The sequence below is a fragment of the Fukomys damarensis genome, unplaced genomic scaffold (genome assembly GCF_012274545.1).
Source record: "Fukomys damarensis isolate Sample0158 unplaced genomic scaffold, DMR_v1.0_HiC HiC_scaffold_37, whole genome shotgun sequence".
NCBI classification, from domain to species: domain Eukaryota; kingdom Metazoa; phylum Chordata; class Mammalia; order Rodentia; family Bathyergidae; genus Fukomys; species Fukomys damarensis.
The window spans coordinates 47,328,910-47,350,550 of NW_022900949.1; the positions used below are offsets into that span (position 1 = coordinate 47,328,910).

Below are 21,641 nucleotides of genomic sequence, written 5' to 3' on the forward strand. Positions count from 1 at the left end.
AAAAGGCAAGGGATAAATAGTGACCTAAAGCAAAGGCCTAGAAGCTAGGCAAGGGGCACAAGCAGAAAAGAACAGTTTGGACAGGAAGGGGCGCACATGAATGACACCTAGAAGGACAGACAAGCCTTGGCAGTCCTGTCTGAGTGACATAGACAAGCACTCTTAACGAGAAAAGGGCGTGGGGCTGCATGACTGGGAACACCATCCCTACTTAGCAAACAATGAACCAGAGTACTGACAAGGGAAGTGACTTTCCCAGGGACTCAGAGCAAGTCATCAAGGTTAAAGGGACAACCCAGCATCTTCTCTGACACTAACTCATGGGCTTTGGTGAGGAAACCAAAGGTGACTCTCATGAACTGGCTCCTTTGAGACACATCCCAGCTAGGGTAGCCTGTAAGGCAGTTGTGGCAAACCTGTGACACATGTGCCACAGCTGGATGTTTGTTATTACTGAAAGCTCTACAAGGCACACCATAATTACATCAAATGGATGGCCCAAGGTGCTGCTTCTCTGGAAGAATCTGCAACCACACTACAAAAACTAGTGAAAAATGACACCCCTCAGTGTCACTTGTGTCACCTTAGTGGAGAGCCACATTCTAGACCCACATTGATGGGCATGCTCTTCCCCATGGCATGATCATGATCCAGGAGTGGTCTCAGTAGGTAGTTGGGCTGACTGCTGCAATCCCAAGACTGGTTAACATCAAAGGAGATGGTGCTCCCGAGGTTCCTGGGGCTGCTGGGCTCTAAGAGCTGTGTCTACCACCATTCTGCTGAGTCCTCCAAGCCAGACCAGATCCATAGAGGACATAGGCCTTGACTGCTTGTCTATGTTCCATGGAACTGTTTCAGCAGCAGGTATCCACATAAAGTTGACACTGCATTTTAGAGGTTTGTGAATGTCTGCATCACAAATTGTCACATGAATAGTCTGTCTTGCTGGTTATATTGTCACTGGACACACAACCTGCCAAGCTAATTTGTGTACCTCCTTGTAGGCTGGTTCAAGGAACCCCATTAACTCTAAATCTGCCCCTGCCTTACTGGATGACTTTGTTCAAGTGGTAGCAATATCTGGCTCACCATGCAAACCTCAGAACTTATTATAATTAGTATATGAGAACTATGCCGGGAGTTCTCCTTCCCTCTAGCCACCAGGAAATTCAGAGCTAAATACTGAGCTCCATGCATTACTTCTGCTGTTGCTATCTCCTCTGCCTTCCATTCTCTTCTGGCACTTCTGTACCTGTAGTATGGCCACATCTTCTGCTCTCACTTAAAGTTCACTGTGGAGGAATGAGAAGACACTAGACAGAAAGCACAACTAGCTATCCAGCTAGTCATGCTCTTCTGCAAAAGGGCCCAGCAACCTTGGTGATTCCCTGTGACCTGCCATGGGGAACACTACCTCTCACCAGTCAGTACAGATCACACAGCTGTGAGAGTGTACTGATGGAAATGTGGGTATGGGTATGCATGATGGGCGTGGATGCGTGGAACACACACAAGTTCATATTATATTTGCAATTAGAATTTGCATGGGTATGAGACCAGGGAGGTGGGGGGCACTTTTGTTTTAAAGGTAAAGCCCAGGTCTATGTTATGTACATAGCCCCAGAAATAGCAAAAGGTACAGGTGATTGGGACAGTTCACAGGCCCTTATAGAAGGAACATACATCTGCCAGCAAATCCAGGCAGCCTGTCGGTTTCTCCCAGGAAGAACACAGCTAACCCCAAGGTGTTACTGTACAGTGAGAACGCCCCACCCCCACAGAGCTGGCTGGGGTCACGTGCCCAGTGGGTCCAGTCTGTTTTCAGTGACCTCTGTCAGTGCTTCAGCAGGGCCTCAGTGCTCTAATGGACTTAGAACACTGGATTGGAAATGTCCTAGAAAAATGTCTTGCTTAAGACTCCCTGGCCCCATTTCCTCATCTCTAAAACAGATTTCTTTAAGGACCACTGGACCAAGCTGGGGATTTAGCTCAGTGGTTCCACCGCCTGCTTTGTAAGCACAGGAACCCGAGTTCAATTCCCAGTACCAAAAAAAAAATAAATAAATAAATAAATAAAAGGACCGCCGGACCAAATAAGTTATAATAAATGAAGGTATTCTGTCGTATGCTGCATAATCAAAAATAAGTTGTTTTAGTAACCAGCTGTCACAGGGATTTCCAAGCAAAGCTGAAGAACTCAGCCCATGGAGACTGTCCAACAACGTTTCTCAGCCTGCTTATATAAAACACAGCACTAAGGGATGATATTTAGAACCAGACGAAGTCAGCCAACATTTCTAGGAAAGTCCTTGTATTTCAGCCCCTAGTCGTACTGAAGGCTTGGACAAGACATGCAACTGAAGAAACAGGAATTGGTTGTATCCTAATCTTCTCTGCCTAGGAACCTTGGTACTTGTGATCTCTGTGAACATCCCAATACGCTAGTGTTCCCAGAGCTTTAGGGAAGGCTGAACTCCAGAGCGGAGCACTGTAAAAAAGACAATTACCCCTCTTCTAGCTTGCTATGGGGTCTTGATCAAAGCAGCCGTTCTTTGTATTACATTTTATCTTGTGAAGTAGGTATGAAACAAAGTATTTTTGCTGATAACTATTCCACAGGGATAAAAAGACAGGCTATGATCACCACCACAACAGCAGGCACACTCTGGGGGATCCCCTCAACCTCCTCCATCTTTGGCAGTGCCATTTGCATCACATGGTGTCTGTCCGGCAGAGGAGGTCAGGCTACACTGCTGCCACCGGCCTGCTCCAAACCTGGTGATGCTTATGTATTCCTTTCATAGCTGTGTGCTTGCAAACAGCACTGCCTATGAAAAAGAGCAGCCACTTCACTTATTACAAAACGTGAGGAGTCTTAACAATCATAGATTTCATGGCCACATTTTCAGTCTTCTTCCAAGTGGGGTATCAGACTGTATTAACAGAGGTTCAAATACACTGCACAGAATGACAGTACGTCACACTTGCACTGGCCTAGCTGATACACAAGTAAGGAGAGGTTCCCTAAGGCACTTGTTGAAATTTTCTTGGCTACGTGAATTTATTATGAAATATAATTTTGTATCCACATTCTGACAAGATAAAGTAATAAAGTCTGCACTAGACATTTGCCATGGTAATTTGCATAAATCGACTCAAGATTCTCTTCTCAGGAAAAGAAATAATGAAAAGGCATGTTATGTGTGTCTTTTACCCTTGGCCAGGACTGGACCCAGAGCTGGGGAAGCATCCATAAGTGGCAGAAAGCAACTGGGCATGATAAGCCCTTCACAATGAAGCTGCTGTTCCGGCTCTGCACCACCAAACATTAGATGAAAGTATCAGGGTAAAGTCATGTAAATTAGCATGCAAATGAATCTGGCAAAACTTAAGGATTCAGACTGCCAAGTGCAAGTGGGTGCTTTATGGGGAGGAGCCGGCTGCCTCTGGAAAACATGCTTGGCAAGGTCCACCTTTGCCAAAAGCTCAATAATGTGCCCTGGGGGGAGGGGATGTGGGCTTCTGGGGCCACAGCACAGGTACCAGGCTTTCAAAGCCTGTATGTTCTGGACGGTCACTTTTTTCCTGATGGAGCGCAGCCACCCTATTTCTGTATCGATCACTCTTTACTTTCCTGAACATGGTCTGAAATATCAACCAAACAATACATAATTTTGACTTTTAAACAAGGGTTTACTCATATCAAAATCAGTCACTCCTTTCAAAAATCACACACATGCCCAGCAACTTCTTAAGAGGGGACAAACAGGCTCACAGGTAGTCCTTCCCCTCAGCTCTTGAGGCAAGGACACTCTGTGTAAGTGGTGGCAAACCCATGGTACATGTGTCACACCGGGCTGTTTGCTGACCCTGAAAGCTCTAAAAGATTCACCATTACTGCTCTAGATGGTGGACTCCAAGGGCATCTAAGAACTTACCTGTGTGTGCATTAGGAAGGATTCCCCAGATTAATATCTGGACTGTATTATGGTCCTATTTAATTTATGAAATATATTAGGAGCTATTGGTAAGTTCAGTCAGGGCCTGGTAATCTCCTATCCCTTGCCGGACTCTACTTCAGAGACCACAAAAGCTAAATTGTGCTTCTCCAGCCTCTCTGGAGGCTAAGGGTGCTCATGTGACCTGGCTAAGACAAATACAGCAATTTGCCAGAGGAGGAGTCCAGGGAAAATCCTGCTTTCTTTTTCTGCCTTAAATATGGATGTGGTGTCTGGAGCTGTAGCAGCAGCCTGCCTGAAGGAATATGACAGCCTATTAATACAAAGAGCTTATCATGTTGCCAGAGTTACCTGAGGTTCTTTAGCAGGCTAAGAGATCCCGTTCATCAGACAAGTTGCAAAACACTACCCAAGTGCAGAGATAGGAATGGCTGGGATACCCAGTCTCCCCAAGGACAGTGCTGGCAGGCTATTGTGTTTCACTTCAACATTATCAATTTAGTTTGCTGTAGCACTGCCATTATTTTTGTTTTGGCTTTTGTATAGTGCACATTTATATTAACAATGCTGATAGCACTACTTTCCCCCAAGGTGGGCCCACCTTGCAGTTAGGGAAGCCAGATCCTGTGCAGATTTAATGATGAATATCAAGAGGTGGGCCTTGCAACTGCCCAGGAGGTAATTCTGTGGTTACAGTACTCACATCACAACAAACATCTCAGTTGTCATCCAAGTACCTGCCTGCTCACCCTCCCCTTCTGCATTAGTGCCTGAAGCCTGTGAAGTGTGGTAGGATAATCCTGTGCTAGAGAGAGGATCCTCTCAGAATGTGGAGCATCAGACAAGGTAGGAATCGACGGCTGTTCTAAAATGCAGAAAGACTTCTGAGAGAGGAGAGTTGGGGTGGGTGGGGAGACAGGATTTTTGGCAGCTGCCCTGGAGGAAGGAGGAATGAGTCCAAGCCAAAGAAACATTCAGGGGAAGCCAAGGTGTCAGGATCCAACAGTGTGTGTGTGCGCGCGTGTACGGGCATGCATATATGTATCCATTGTGTGCAGTGTGTGTCTCCACCTTGAAGAGGAGGTGCAGTTTGTCAGATGGGAGGCCAGTGTGTGCCCAAAGTGGGAGGGCTCTGTGGCCACAGCAGGGAACACCTGACAGGAAGAGGCAGGGGACAGAGAAACTGAATCAAATGCCATGGGGCATCAGAGAGACAAGTGAAAGCCCTAGGTGCTCCTTGGAGTGGGGCTGTAACAATCACACCTCTGCCCATCTTCTCATGGTCTGAATGTAGTACACATGTGTGCTCATACACACATGTACACACACACACACACACACACACACACACACACTTTGGCTGATGTCCTGGGATTTTCCCATTGGCCCTTGGGGTGGATGCGGCACCTTTCCCAGTGCCTTCAGAAAGAGCAAGGCCATCCTGCCTTTGATTTTAAACTCTGGCCTCCAGAAATGTGACAGAATAAATTTCTATTGTTTTAAGCCACCCAGTTTGCAGTAATTTGTTATGACAGCCCCAGAAAGTGAGAGCAGAAAGCCATAGGGCAGAGCAGATGGAAAAGACATTGGGGCAAAGCCAGAGCCCCTCAAGAGCCCACTGGCCTGCAGGAGAGGCACTGTGGAGATAGCCAGTGTGAGCCCTCCCCAAAGGCTCTGTGGGATGGGACGAAGGACCAGGCCAAGACAAACTTCACAGTCCTCCAGACAAACAGCCCACTCTAGAAGCAGGTCTTCCTGAGAGAAGCTGGCAGGCTCCTCAGGCCAGGCCAGGCCCTCTTCCAGGGGCAGCGAGTAGGTCAGTGGTTTCCTAACTTGCCATGGTGTGAGATTCAGGTATAGGCCAGTGGCTCCTAGTCTTGATGTTCATCTCAATCACCTCTGAGTTTATAAAAAAGCTAATGCCTGTGCTGGCCTGTGACTCCCAATCATTCCTGAAATAGGTAATGCTAACATGCAGCCAGAAAACAGCCCATGAGAGGCCCCAGAAGAACACTGTTCCCTCCAAACACCTCAGCAGCCACCTGCAGAGGCCTGACACCTCCTATCTGGCTCCACAATAGGATGTATGCAGCTGGACCAGACAGGGGAAGGCAGCTGGCTTTTGCCCACAAAGAGCGCCAAGTCTCACCACAATGCAGGTTAGGAGGCTTTTTTTTAACAACAAATTTTGAAAGTAATTTCTTAGCTGGGATTTTACCTAAGGGAGTCATGGCAGACATGAATCTCAGTTGACTGTGAGTCTTCATTTTTCACTTTCGCAAGTAAGTGGATTTAGATGGGGTGATAGGCAGGGTGGTGACAGGCCACAATACACATGTCAAGAGAAGATCAAGGCCAGCAAGGTGGAATCTCTGGGGCCTGCCAGGTGGACAGAACCTCCCAAGAGGTCTGGCAAGGAACCCAGCACCATATACCCAGGAACTCACAAGAGTCCCTAGGGCCTCATGCATGTCCAGCCCCAGACCAAGGGGGCTTAATTGACTGTCATCCAGGATGAGTTTCAGCCCTTCATTGCTGCTGGAGACAGGCTTCTCTCTCCTACTCTGCAAACAGAGTAAGCACCAGGTCCATTTCTGTTGTTAGAAAGAATGAAGCAAGGGAGGCAAGAGCCAGAGACTCAGAGAAAGGAAAGAAAGAGGGAAGACTTCATCCTGGGAACTGCCTGGGAACCTCACAGAAGGCAGGCAGGGCCAGCTCTGCCAGGGTGTGCTGGCTAATGGATACAGTAGTTATGGTGGGGTGGCAGGGGTAGTCATCATTCAGGGAGACCATCTAGGAGGAGGTAAAGTTCATTCCCTGAAGCCCTTGGAGATCTTGTCTACTTCCTGTACACCTCTGCACCACACTAAAAAAGGCAAACAAAATGTCATGTCCCCTTCTCCATTGTCAGAGATTTCATTAAATAAAATGTGTGCACACAGAAGTGGAGTCTAGCTTCTCAGCCTAAGTGCCACTTGAAAGGGTGTTAGGAAAGGACTTCCGCCTGCTCTCTCTCTCTCACACACACTCACACTCACACACACACACACACACACACACACACACACACACACGTCAGGCAATCCCATGGTTGGAGACAATTCTTTGTGGAACTTCTCTCACGACACTAGACCTTGGGGCCTCTCAGTCTGATAAGAGTCTAAAACCCAAGGTAAACCGAGCCTCTTCAAACCACTTCTGTACCAGTGGGCATCTGTAATGCCACCTATGGCCAGTGGGAGTCCCAGGCTTGGCTAAGCCCAGAGGAATGACCCTAGAGTTGGGAGGTAAAATTCGTCCTGAGGACAAAGTACTTTGGGCAGAGCAGGCAGGGAGGGAGAGCAGAGCACGGCCAGGCCTCACTGCTCAGAGCAAACGTTTGCTCTGGGCCTGGTGATTCAGAAGAATTTTCCTAGTGAAAGGACAGAGGAAAGGCCGTTCCAGCAGGAGCAAGGTTGTGAGCCACGGTGTGGGGTATGCAAGAGCTGTGTTGAAGGAAGAGGTGGGGTGGGGTGGGGCAGCAGCCCTGCAGAGCATGACAAGCAGTGGACAATGGGAGTGACTGGAGATGGAGGTGGGTAAGATTTCAAGGGAGTTTTACTCACCGCCAAGAACACCAACCAGCCAAGAGCCTCACTGCTTTCAAAGGGTTGCCAATAGGCAACATGTTAAGTAACTTGATATTCAAAAAATTAAATAATCAAATAAATATATGAGATCTCTCTCTCTCTCACACACACACACACACACACATACACACACACACACACACACACACACACACACTATACTAAGTCAGACTTTAGAACCTGCTAGAGCGTCACCTCTGCTGCACACTGACATAGAACTGCCCTTAACAGGAGGAGAGGTTTCTGGTAAGCCTGTGGGGCCAAGCGACTTGGCCTAGAAGTCACAACAGCATGGCCAAGACCTAGCTCAGGGCTATATGCCCCACTCTGGGCCCCTCTTCCACAGCCACTCATCCTCCCTTGCAGTCAAGTCTAGGGTAAACTAGTGCTTCAGACTACTCAGGATAAATCAGAAGGAGGGAGATAAACTGGAGGAGGCTCTCTGAGGGTATGTGAGGTGAGGATGACTGGTTCAGAAAGAGACAGAATAAAAGGTAGATGTAGAACTGGAACCACAGTGAGCTCCTCCACACCCTCTCCAGGTATAGCAAGGAGCAGGGACCTCTTAGAAAGCACGGTCCCTGGTGAGGCTATAAATAACTGTCCTTGAGAACTGATGACAAAGGTATTCCATGACGAAACACCCACTACATGTGGTTTTAGCAAATTAAAGCCCCACAATGATGAAGTTAACATCCTGAGAAGTCCTGCACTGAAGCATCATCATCCAGAGCCCTCCACCTCCACACAAGCTCTGGACCACCACCCTCCTTTTCTTTTCAATTAACATCTCCTAGAACTAGTGACCCACTAGCTTAGAAAAATGCATTATAATTTATTTCTATGTTAAGGGAGAAAACAGTATATTTAAAGAATAGTTTAAATGATTCAAGTTCTGTGTCTTTTACAGAAAGCCATAACTACAAGGAAAATTCATTTCACTTACACACCACCCCCCACCCACAGTCATCAACAGTGGTGTCAGGCAATGACTCCTAAGAGCTCAGCTTCTGGGTCATATAGAACCACCTGTGGATGATATCAGATCAACATTCCAGAGCCAGGAATCACAGAGGTATGGATTTTCAGAAGATCCTTACAGGGCTGGGGGCCAGTACCTGGCATGGGGAGGGGTTAGGTCCTCCAAACCAAAAAGACACCTTAGGAACCCGGGGCCAACTGCACAGTGTTCCTTGCTTAATAAGTTCCAGAGGGACTGTGGTCTCCCGGTGGTCTGCACAGGCGCAGTCCCTTGGGGTGGGTAGGGTACAGGGTAGGTACCTAAGATCTTACCTGGTATGTGTTGTCAAAGCTGTCGTACATGAACCTTGTGATCAGAGACGTCTTTCCAACTACAAAACAAGAAAAGAGATGTTGAGCCATATGAGGAAGAACCTAATGGGCAGGGTCTATCTAAACACACTGCATTTGGAAAAAAACAGGTAACAAAAAGCTGCAGATGCCTAGAAGTGAGAGACAGGCCCCAGAGAGGGTCCCCAGCGTGAAGCAACATGTCTCTATGCTTGGTGGGTTGCAGGGACAATGGAGGATGCTTCCCTCTGCCCCTCAAATTTCCAACTCCCAGATCTTGGGCTTCCTCGACCCAGGAGGCCTAACTAATGCAAGAGCTGTGCATGAAGAATCAGAGAATGGTGCAAAACAAGGTGCACTTGTCACACCTGCTTGTGTGCACCGGGGAATATCACCTGACCGGAAGCCTGTTTTTTTAGCTCCTACCCATTCAGCCTGGGTTGCAGTGAGGAGGGGGCTTTCCAAAGAAGCAGAGGCAGTATGTGGGCAGGATCAATAGCAATTCTGGACCCCACCAAGTTAATACCAAGAAACCCTTGTCATGCGACAATTGTAGGCTCACCTACACACCTGCAAATGCCCTGTAGGAGGCAGTAATGCCCCCAACTGAGAACTGAGGGTATGGCTGAGAGAAACTAGATCTTTTGGGAACCCCACAAATGCTGCTAATTTCCCAAATTACAAAGCTTGGCTTCTGACCTAACTGTGCACATCCCCTGGGGTCTGGCAGTGGTGGAAATGCCAACTGCTACATTTCTAACCATCTGGGAGAAGGTGATAAAGGAACATTTATTACATTAGGCCTTGCACCAAGTATTTCTTTACACTGTCCAGCCTTCATTTTGCTAAGGGACCTGCTGGGCCTTTCTTCTTTGAGCTGCAGGATACAGTTAAACCTGATACAGAAAGCAAGAGTCCAAGAACTTTCCATTCTGCTCTCTTCTGTGTCCCAGTAGGACATTCACAGACTGGTAGGTGGCTGGTTACTGCCTGGGTGAAGCAAGGTAGCCCAATGGGGTCCCTTGGTTAAGATTATTTACTAGTTTTGAGGCCTCTGTAGTGTGCCATGTAACCACTAGTGTTATCATCTCCCAGCAGCCAACACTTGCCAAGGGTAAAACAGCCATGTTTAGCCAAAGGGGCATCTGGTACAATAACTGGGCTAAAAATCAAAAGACTCCAACTTTGACCCAGACTTGGTTAGCTGAGTTCAAATCCTACTGGGGTATTTTCAGCTGTACCACCTTGAGGTGGTCACCACCCTTCTGGACCTTAGTTCCTCATTTTCAAATGAGTACAATAGTATCAAAGATACATCAGACAGCTGTAGTAAGAAGATAAAAGTGCAAGGCACACAGGAAATGTTTAAAAGTCGAAGGAGGTAGCAGGTAAGAGAGAGCTGATGTTTCCAGAACACAACTATGATAGAGAAAAAAATACGACCACCATCCCTAATGAAATAAATATTCTGACCTGTTTTTGTCCCAGATTCCTGGACGGAGGATTCTAATGCTTGGCTTAGAATTTCCTGAGTAAGGAGAATGTCTCTGTTCTTCCCAAGCTCCTTCCATCACGTTGGAGTTGATGATGCTAAAGAGGTGACTGACGGTGAGTCAGCAGGTGGTCTTAGGATAAGGCTGCGGATTTTGTGGTTAGAGGGTGGGGAACTGGAGCCAGTCCAATCTCCAGGGAAGGGAAGGAGGCTGGAGAGTGACTTCCATCACACGGCCAAAGCTCAATCAATCATGCCCACACAATGAAATCCCCGTAAAAATTCTGGGGGCCAAAGCTTGGTGAAGCTTCCTGGTGGGTGAGCACGCTGATTTGTCTGCAGGGTGACAGGCTCTAACTCCAAGGAGAGGGCAGGGGAGCTCTGCATTCAGGACCCTTCTAGATCCTTCCTGTGTGTGCCCCTTTATTTAGCTGGTCCTGACTATTGTCCTTAATAAAATTATAATCATATATAAAGGGCTTTCCTAAGTCCTTTGAGTCATTCTAGTAAATTATTGTATCTGAGAGTACTCTGAACTCTTTGGGTTTGCAGCTACTTGGTCAGAATTCAGAAGTCCTAGAGACCCCACTTGTAACTGGTGTCTGAAGGAAGGGCAGTCTTGGGGACTATACCCTGAGAGTCTGAGGGTACCTTTGGTTGGGGGTAGTGCCAGAACTAAACTGCATGTTACCAGCTGGTGTCAGAATAGCCATAATTCTGAAAGGACATCTGTAGGATAAGCAGTCACATACTCAAGATCTTTCATTTTTACCTGGAAATGGCCCTTTTTTGCTTCTGAAAGAAATAAGGCTGTAAAAAGATCCTGATGGCTTTAAATCCCCTCTTAAATTCTTAAATTTCATGTGAAGGTGAGAAGAGGGAGCTTCTCATATCTTGAGAAGGCCACAGGCAAAGGTGGAGAGGAACTGCTGAGGAGATTCCAGGAAGAAAAGTTGGGTGGGCAGCCCTCAACTAACAAGGGGCAAATGGAATTGAGGTAAGCATACCATTTGCCCTTCTGAGAAGCAGTGGAAGGTTCTGGCTTTCTCAGGACCCCAGGGCCAACTGGTAACTTCTGTAGGTAGTAACGCTGGCACTGTAAACCTTAGGTGAAGGGGGTGAGCATCAGTAAGCAAGATGAGGAGACAGGCAGGAAGACACTCTCCAACAGGCTCTTCCCTAGGGCCACTGAGGATGGAGGAAAGAGAATTCATGGGATCCCAAAGGCCACTGAAGGAAGAGGAAGTTTATGGAGTCACTGATAACCCAGAAATCCATCAATCTCTTCTAATGCCAAGTTGTCCTTTCTTGTGACACCAGCCACTGGCCTTGGATTAGTACTGGCCTGCAGGATTGGAGGATCACATCTGCGTAGGAGAAAATCTCAAGAGAGCAAGTAGCTAACTGGGACTGTGCAAGAGGAACTCTTAGGTACACGGTCCTGGCCAGTGCCAATATCTGCTGGGAATCCCCACAATAACTGTAACAGGTGACGTGAACTCAGTAATTATGGAGTGTGTTCTAGTTACACGTTAGAGGCTGTTCCAGACACAAGATTTACATCCCAGAAGCACAGAGAATAGATGTGGGTGCCTGCTCACCAGAAGCTAAGCTCTTAGGTTTACCCCTTCTAGTCGTCCTCAACTCAGCTGGGTCTCACAGCATCCCCAGTTTACATCAGTGGAAACAAGCTGATAGTTATTGGACCAAGGTCAGAGATGGGCTGGGATGTGGTTGTTGGACCAAGAACTTAGCTCCTATCCTAGGCCCTCCTTGGTGTCTGTGGGTCAGGCTGGGTTTCAGAATCCTGCCAGTTCGTGACTGCCACCACCATGAGTATGAGTGAGTTCCAGGCAAGGGCCCCTGCCAAGCCAAGACTTATTTTAGGACCAGCTACAAGTTGGGGCTTCTTCCCATTTGGGAGGTGCTTGACCCCATACAGAAGGTGAGAAATGGAACTAAGGCATCCCAGAGTGTTCAGGAAGTAACGGTAAGTGGTTTTGAACAGGTGTGGCCCATTACCAATTGAGGCCTAGACCAGGGGAGGAGTTCATTCCTGCTTCACTACAAATGGGAATTATTTCATCACTACAAATAGGAATTATTTCATCCTATTCCTCAGGCTTGTTTTTCCAGTTTGCACAAGCAAGACTTTTCCCTTCACAGGTCACCCATACTCTTCACACAGCCAGAATAATGTGGTTCAGATCCCTGTGTGAACTTGGCTTGGCTGCTTAGGCCCCTCCACTAATTCCCCATTTCCTGCAACATTGTGCTCAAGGCCCTCAAGCCTTTCCCCATCTTCACCCCACCCACTAAACCAGCCCACCTTCCTTCTCTCCCAGGTGTACTGCTAGTCAGATTAAGGCCTACAGATGTGCCGAGTCATCCCCTGCAACTGGGAGAGATGCACTAGCTTCTCCACCAGACACTTACTAACTCTTCTCTTTGGGGACAGTTCCCAGTGTGTCCAGCCACCTTCTCACTTCCCCCCAATTTTAACAACCCTCTGGGGTACACAGCTACTCTTCAGTTCAAGTGAGTTGTCTCAGCCTTACCTTGTAGGTCCTCTGTCTTTACCCTAGACTCTGAGGCTCCTGGACTCACTGGTCTGTAGGCAACTGATCTGTTCCCAGCATGGGCAACAATCTTGGAACAGAACTGCAGAAAATGGTGTCCTCTGCATTTGGACTCTGGACAGCCTCCTAGGGCTGGAGGCAGACCTTATTAAAAGGAGCTCATTTGGTCTACCTCTGTCCAGCCTCTGTTACAACACTGGATAAAGGAGCTGTGCCCTGTAAGCTCCCATCTTCCTGAAGGGCAGAAGCCCCTTCCTTACTCCAGTCTTTCCCTAAACTGTCTTTGCTGTTTGTTTTGGTACTGGGGATTGAATTTAGGACCCTGTGCTTGCAAGGCAGGGGAGGCACCACTGAGCTAAATCCCCTGGCCCTCTTAACAACTATCTAGGGTAGAAGGTGCTAGATACTGGAAATGGAGAGCTTGCATACCACCTACCTGGCCATCCTCTGTCTCACCTGCAGGATGGTCAGGACAGATGGAACTCAATTCTCTAGGTAGCACCTTTCAGACACAGCCAAGGGGAGGTTTGAGAGGCAGGCCACACTCAGCATTCCTCCTGAGCACAGGAGAGCAGGTAAGAGGGGTAGGGACCCTTCTGCTTCCACCAGCTGCAGCTGCAGGAGTCCATCAAGGAGCTTTCCTTCCCACAAAGCTCAGTCTTCAAGGTCACCCTGTCACACTTCCAGCTAGCTACAGCTCACTGACGCTATAGCAGCAAAGCAGAGCTTTTTCTGAGGGCAAAGACTCAGCTCCACTGGCAGGATTTTATTAAAAATAAGCAGGCAAATCATTATTGAACTTTTTTCCCTCTTAGCTCATGGCTCAGAATTATTCTTGTAATCTTCTGGTAGTTTAGTCCCACATGATCAAACATGGAGATGTATTTTTCCTTTTTCAACCAAATGAGGGTGAGAAAATTCATTACTGAGCATTTACCATGAGCCTCTAAAGAGGAGAAAAGGAAACTCTAACACTTACTGGGCTTCTATTCAACACCAAGGCAAGGAATTTGACAATTTTTTTTAGTGTTCCTCATCTAATCCTCATCACGATCCTATTATCCCTAAGGTCACAGAGCTAGCAAGTGGTAGAGCTAGGGTATGAACACAGATGCGACACTGAGGCTGCTATCTCATCCACCACATTGTGCTGGTTTATGCAAAGGTCTGACAAGTTAAAAAAAAAACAAAACAAACCAGCAGATCCCAAAAGATAGCATCTACTGGGTATGGTGGCACACACCTCTAATCCCAGAACTCAGAAGGCAGAGAAAGGAGGATCCCCATGAGTTGAGGCCAGCCTGGGCTACATATTAAGTTTAAGGCCAGCCTGAATGACATAGCAGGACCGTGTCTCAACCCCCACCCCCCAAAAAACCAACCAACGAACCTAAAGATAGAGTCTAAGTGGCTGGAAAGTCAGTAGGGCTGCAGGTGGGAGAGTGGGGTGGGGAGCAGGGTCCATCCAGGCAGAGGGAAAAGGGTGCGCACACAGAGGCTGGGAGATAAAAAGCCTGTGAGAGGGGACAGGAAGCCAGAGGCCAGGTTATGGGGGACACATATAGAAGCTCTTCAGTCTGAGCTTTGTCTCAGGAAAAATGGAGCTAGACACAGTATGTGAAGAGAGTGGTAGCAAGCACTGTTGAAGGAAGTGCCATGTGACTACAAGTTTGATTTAAACCAAAACTCATCTCTAAGACTAGCCAGGAGAGAGCAGAGAGGGAGGGGGAGAGGCAAGACAGGTGGGGGCCAGGGCTAGATGGCACAAGCCAGAGAGTGTCCACATCGGGAGCCTGGACCTCCCAAGGCAGTGAGAGCTCTAGAGGAGTCTAAAGGAGAGGGCAATGTGTATAAATGTGGTAGCTGTCATTTCATAACAGGCTTGCACAATTCTCCCCAGCCTGTGCATTCGCCCAACAAGACCCTGACACTTGTCAAGGGTTAACAGTGGCACTGTGTGACTGTCCGATGGCAGAAGTGGCACTATGTGACTCCAGGTTACATCAGAAAAGGCAGTGCTGCTTCTTCATGGAGTGTGTGTGCTCACGCCTGCATATTCTGGAATGCAGCCTTCAACCAGCAAGCATGCCAAGATGAAGCCCAAGAGAGCCTACTGAAGTACCCACGTGCAAGAAACTGAGACCTCCAGCCAATGGCCAGCACCAAAGCAGACCTGTGGGTGAGCTAGCCTTCAGAGGACTATGGCCCCCACACTGCAAGCTGCCTTTGCTGATGCACAGAATAGACCACTCTTTCTCTGCTATGTCCCGCTCTAATCACAAACCTGTGAGCAAGGCAAATATTCTCCTAGCCTTGAGCCACCAGGTTTTGGGGTACTTTGATATGTAGTGTTAGATCACCAAGGCAACAGAACCACACTTCAGAAAAATCTGCTATTGAAGAGTGGCCTACAGAGGCTGGACCCGGGGCTGGAGTCTGGCGAGACAAAGGATCTCAATTAATGTAGAAGCAGAGGAAAAGGAAGGTGACAGGATGCTGTGGCAGGTTACAGGCTTCCTGACACCTGGCTTTGTGACCATCAGATGGCAAAGCCATTCCTTAAGTTCCAGCAAACTGGATGAGGAACTACACCAAACCACCACCTTGGGTTCAGGTCACCTGTGAAAACCTTCTTTATAGTCAGACCAAAGCACAAATAGCAGCACTGGTTTCAGAAAAAAAAAAACAAAAAAAAAAAAAAACAAAAAAACAATCATTCAATTTTATGATCAAAGGATCAAAGCTTATTTTCTATGAAACAACTATTTTCTTTTAATTCTTTGCTGGCCCAAGGGTCTTACAGACTCAAGTGCTGTCTCAAGGAGCTGAGATTCACCCACCCCAACACAAATTCCAGGCAACTGCATAAGTGCAGGATGGACTGAATGCAGCCCTTAACAATCAGTACCAGTGCCACCTGGACCTTACTGAGGAGCCCACTCACCCCCATCAGCCTCCTGCAAGCCTGGCACCATCCCAGTGGTAGGTCCTGGATAAACAGATTTTTGTGCATTCTTGTGGCTTCTAATTACTGCAGAAGACAGTGAGGCTTCTCCACCCCCACAGCAAACTGAGGGCATATTCTGTGCTAGCCCATAGCAGGCACAGAATTCACAGTAAGAAAGCAGATGCATGTCTGCAGTCAGCAGACCTTGGTCAGTGTGGAACTAGATTCAAATGCAAATACCTAAAATGCCAGGCAACAAGGAAGGTGGGTTACCAACAGGCCCATAAAGATGAAAGGCTGCTGTGCCTCCTGGAGAAGGTGGCACCAGGGCTGAGTGACTGGCAGAGACAGTGATGGAGGGAACAGTGCTCCCAGGAAGGGGCTAGGTAGAGCCAGGGTGATGGAAGGCTAGGTGTCCTCGGTACAGAGTCATGCACCAACACCTCCCCATGCTTGCCATGTGACATCAGATCCACCAAATGCTTGGGGGTCAGTACCATGGGTATGGCTTGTGCCCAAGGCACAGATGTGGGCTGAGTAGGTAGCAAGTTGTCAGACTCCTGGTCTGACACTGCTTCCTTTCACAAAGGACATGTCTCCCTGTCATCTCTAAATGGGTGTGGAGAGAGACAGTAGTTAGGGCCAGAGCATGAGGCACAGCACAAGCAAAGAGCTGGAGACTGTGGAGTGTTTACCATGACCTGGCAGAAGTGGCCCCACTGGGGCCCTTGCAAGCCAAGCCAGAGTCATGGCTGCAGTCTGCCCTCGGCCTCAGGTTCACACTACCACTCATACCAACTGTGCTGTGCTCCTACACAAATGGTGGGATTATACTTGATTCTCTTGAGGGTCTACAGAGCTAGGGCATAAGGTGGGAATAGGCAGAGGCAAGAAAGGTCTGGTGTAACTCACTGCCGTGTCTAATCCAAGCTACCTTGGTGGGCTGCCTACCTCTTTTTAGGAGAGCAGGCCCCATGCTAGGGAAAGGCTCTGCATCCTCAGCCCTTACCCGCCATCAGAGTGCAGCAGTCAAAAGGAGGTCCTTGGGGATGAAAAGGCAAATTAGGACGGGCCAGATGATTCAGCTTACCCATCAGCAGCTCAGTTGCCAGAGCAGATGGGAAATGCCATGTGAGTGCTGAGAAGGTTTGTGGAAAGGATCGGCCCTGGGCCTGTAGCTGGGGAGGAGGCCGGGCCAACATGGCCCAGGGTCACTTCTCTAAAGCAGCCTCAGGAGAGGCCTCCACTATTCCTCTGCAACCTCTAGTCATAAGTCTTTCATCACTGGCCTGACCACAAGGCCTGCGAAAATGAGAGGAACAGGTGGAGGCCCCAGCTACATCAGTCTGAGGCTTATTCCTTTTACCCTTTGTTCATAAAATAAAAAAATCCTTCCTGAAAGGCAGATAAACCTGAGGGCTGGGCTGTCCCTCCACTCCCCACCCTGCTACCCCTTACTCAGAAAGGTAGCACAAGGCTTTGACAGCTCCCACCTGAGCCCCAAGTACCTGGCTGGCTTACCACAGGCTAAATAAGGAAACAGGTGAAAAATCCCATTTCAAACCATCCCCCTGAAGACTCAGACAGTAATTAAGAAATATGCAAAGCTCTTCATTGGACACTTTAATTAAGTGTGTTAATTCCCTCTGCCAGAGAATGCACGGCTGCCTGTGCCTCATCCAGGAATCCAGTGAAAATAGAACAGGGGAAGCAGAAGGCAGGGGTAGGCAGCAGGACAAGCTGCTCAGGCTCAGGCCCATTCTCCTGCACCAGCTGAGAGCAGACCCATGCCTGTCCTCACTTCCCAACAGTGTGCTCCTGCTTCGCTGGCCTCCACCCACCCCATCTCCTCTGTCTATGCCCAGTGACCCCGGAAGCCTGCCCTGACCCAGGGCTGTGGAGTTGCCCACAACCTCTCTGCTCCCCACCTGCTGGAAAGGAGGATTGGGGGTGCTGAGGAAGTTCTGGCCTCATATCTGCCCAACTGGCTACGGATCGTGGAACCCACAGTCCCTTTGGGTCCAAAAGAATCCTATGAACCAGCAGTGCATGCTTCACCCACAGAAAGGATAAGTGCAGACACAGGAGGGGAGAAATAAGGCAAAGATCCCTGGGATCAGGAAACCCAAGACTAAAGATGGGTGTCCTCCCAACACCTCCATCAGAGACGCAATGGCATGCTGGGGCTCCACATAGTAACCTGGCTGGCGACTAGAAGGTTCAGCCTCAGTTTTCCTTGCTACCTTAATACCCTGGGCCTCCTCCTGCTTCTTCGCCCAGAGGTTCCACCTTCAGCAGAAAGAGGTGAGTTCCAGGGAAACAAGCTGCCAGCGGCGCTGTGACAGGCCTCTTCTGGGGTCCTGCCAGCACCTCTGGCTGCCAGAGATGGAGGGCTCTACCTTGAGTCGTTTGCTCTCTCTGATTTTCTTCTTTGCCTCTCTAACTTCCTTTCTTTTTTTATCCCCCACTCTTAGATTTATCGAGATATAACTGATAAATAAAAATTATATATATTCAAGGTAGACAATGTGATGTTTCGAGATACACACATATGTAGGTGCGGTGATATGTGCTAATAATCCTAGCACTCTGGGAGGCTGAGGCAGGAGGATTACAGGATTCCAGCCTGGGCAATTTAGCAAGATCTATCTCAAAACATAAAAACTTTTTTAAAAGGCTGGTTATGTGGATCAATGATAGAGCACCACTAGGTTTCAACTCTCAGTACCACCAAAAAAAAAAAAAAGGAAAAAGTTACACATGGTGAAAGGATACCACAAACAAACATACTCATCACCTCATGGTTACTTTTCGTGGTGCAAATACTTAAAATTTATTCTGCCAGACATAGACAAATACTGCATAATCTCACCTATGTGTGGAATCTAAAAACATAGAACTCATAGAGAGCAGAAGCGTGGTTACCAGGGGCACAAACTTGTATACAAGATGAGAAAAAGTTGGAGACCTGAAGTACAGCAGGAGGACTACAGTTCATACTCCTGTACTGTCCAGCTTTCCCTCTTCCCTTCCCAAAGTCCCCAGCCCAGAGAACTCCTGGGAATCCCTCCTGCCCAGTCACACTTGACCTGAGATTTCCTTGGGGCATTGGGTCAATCTGTTTCCGTACCTGCTCTGCCCAGGCTTGCTGTGTGGACTAATGACTTTGGACACATTGCCAACAGGGTGCATCCCACTCCCTCACCCCAAGATGTGCTGAAGTCAAGACTCCCAACTTCAAAGGCAGGGTAGGACCAGCAAGGGCTGGTGAGCCCTGAGGCTTTCCCAGTTCAGAGTCATGAAACAATCCGGAGCCCCTGGCTCAAACTTCCCTCACATGGAAGCAAGGAAGATACTGAAGTGGGACCAGTAAATGGCAGGCAAGAAATCAGTTAATGGAAAAGACCATGGTCTTTTGGAGACAGAAGGACAAGGGGACACCAGACTGTTGAGGGTTTAGGAAGAGAGGCCATTACTTGTAGGGGTCTCTATTTGTGGCATTAGGCCCCTGGCTCATCTACAGGTAACCATGACAAAGAAGTCCAGAGTGGGAATGTATAGCGAAGCTTTGGGGCATTCCTACAGAGATGTCTGAGGGCTACTGTGGAAGACACCCTGCCTGAGAGCTGAATCCACCGACCAACAGTACACCGCTCTGTCCCCAGGGCCCAGGCAGAGAAGTGCCCAGAGCTGCTTGTCAAATGACAAGAGAATGAGGGGGCTAACAAAATGAGCACGAGAGGGAATGTGCCTAGCAACATAGACCTCGGCTCTATCTGGGTGCACCTCTAATGAGGTGGGTATTCCAATGAGGTTGAGCTTGACAGTCTTTAAAACCTGCATCTTCCCAAATGCCTGCCAGGAGATGTTTATCAAGCCGGAAGTATGCCAGATGAAAGCACCAAGTTCCTCTTCCCATTGCAGGCAGAATCTTCTGACCCTTAGGCCTCACTAACCCTCACTTATTTCACGACCTGACTACATCCCCCTTACCCAGCCTGAGCCAAGCAGGAGACCTGCTCTGCTCCACTGTGAACTGGCATGGGGGAGCACTGCTCTCTCTGCCTGCGACTGCTCTGTACAAGGAGCATCTGCCCTTACTTAACTGCCTGGGTAACTATACCCTTCCCCTGCCAAGAAATGATTATTGAACAGTCATAATAATAAGAACTGGAAATATAATTGTTTAAAATAGTATCATGAGGTAGTAGCTACCTATCAATGACAACCCAAATATCTTCCCAATCCTTCTGAATACCTGTACTCTGTTCAGGGAGGCCCAAACCCACTTCCACAATATAGGAGCTTCCCTTCTGCATTCTGTAGGCACAGGAGTTAGGCTCCTCCCATCTGGTGCTCTCACAAGACTCCACCAGACATGAGACAGCAAATTTCCCTCTGGATTCTGCATTCAGCCGGGCATTAGTGCTGTCTTTAGCACCCGCCAGTACCCAGCATAAGAACCGTGTCTCTCCCTGGACCTGTCTTGTTGGACTCAGGATGCTGCTCCAAGCATCCTGGTTCTTTGATTTCCTAGGGAAGTGGTGGCAAACCTATGGCGTACATGTCGCAGCGGACCGTTTGTATCATAGAAAGCTCTAAAAGGTTTGCCATCACTGTCCTAGAGACTTACTCTGTGAACTGCCCAATCATTTCTCCAATATGCTTCCTGCTCAAATCAGCTGGACAGTAAGATTATCTGCAACTATGAATTCTATGTTGTAGAGGTTAGGAAAGCTCAAAAGACAATGCTGGAGCAAAACATTTGTTGACAGAAATATATCTTGCAACATCCTCCCCAGACTAAGAAACTGCCTGAGTTCCCTTGTGGTCAAAATGGAAAAAAACAGCACGACCAATTGTAAGATTCACAGTGTAGTGGGAGGGCACAGTACAGTGGTAAAGTACTTGCCGAGCAAGTGTGAGACCCAGGGTTCAATCCCTAGTACAGATAAATAAATTTCATAGTACAGTATTCCCCCTAATCCACAGCGGTCTCTTTCAAGACCCCCAGGGGATTCTTGAAAGCATGGGTAGTACTGAATCCTACATACTCAGTTTTATCTATACATACATAGCTGTGATAGTTTAGTTTTTAAATTAGATAGTGAGAGTTCAGTAACAATAACTATACACTAATAAAAGTTATGTGAACATGCTCCCTCCCCATACCTTACTGCACTGAACTCACTGAAGGCACCTAAAATAGCTGAAGTGAGAAGGCAGAAGCAGAGGGCCTATTCATGAGACAAAAATCATTGCTAACACCAAGCTGTTTATAAGAGTCTGGCAGCAGAAAGGTCCCCAAAAGAGTACAAGAGCAAAACTGAATGGCCATTACATGTACAGCACTGATTAAAAACAAGACTGAGGACCAGACCATGCAACGATACCTGACCAAGTCAAAGTTCAAAGACATGGACACAGACCAGTGAATCTACAAACCAATGAACACATGAAAAATTAAGGTCCTGAGACTCCACCTTCTGATCAAGACAGGGTAACACAGACCAGATGTAGCCTCGCATCAGGAAAAAAACCAGATAAAATATGCAAAACAATGAGAACCAGGCAACAATTGCTCCAGAGACATGAAACAAAGGTGAGATGACTGCCTTTAGAAAGTCTCAGGCCCCAGCACGCAGAGCGGAATCAAGTGGCACCCAGTGGATCTCCTGGGTTGAAGAGATGGAGGTGAAAGCATGAAGGAGGCAAAAAAAAAAT

At 47.9% G+C, this 21,641-nt stretch overlaps 1 protein-coding gene across 2 annotated transcripts in view; it reads right to left on the bottom strand.

The window, feature by feature from the left end:
- The window catches only part of Rab6b (RAB6B, member RAS oncogene family), a 56,901-nt gene that overhangs the window by 20,293 nt on the left and 14,967 nt on the right, over positions 1-21,641 (bottom strand). The window contains exons 1-2 of one of the 2 annotated variants that reach the window (XM_010625487.2): positions 10,373-10,664; positions 8,882-8,940 (exon numbers count right to left, since the gene is read on the bottom strand). In XM_010625487.2, coding sequence (XP_010623789.1) covers positions 8,882-8,911 — 30 coding nt within the window. In that variant the 5' untranslated portion in view covers positions 8,912-8,940; positions 10,373-10,664. Of the gene's footprint in view, positions 1-8,881; positions 8,941-10,372; positions 10,665-21,641 lie in introns of those variants that run through there. The other variant, XM_010625486.3, reaches the window with a different exon arrangement.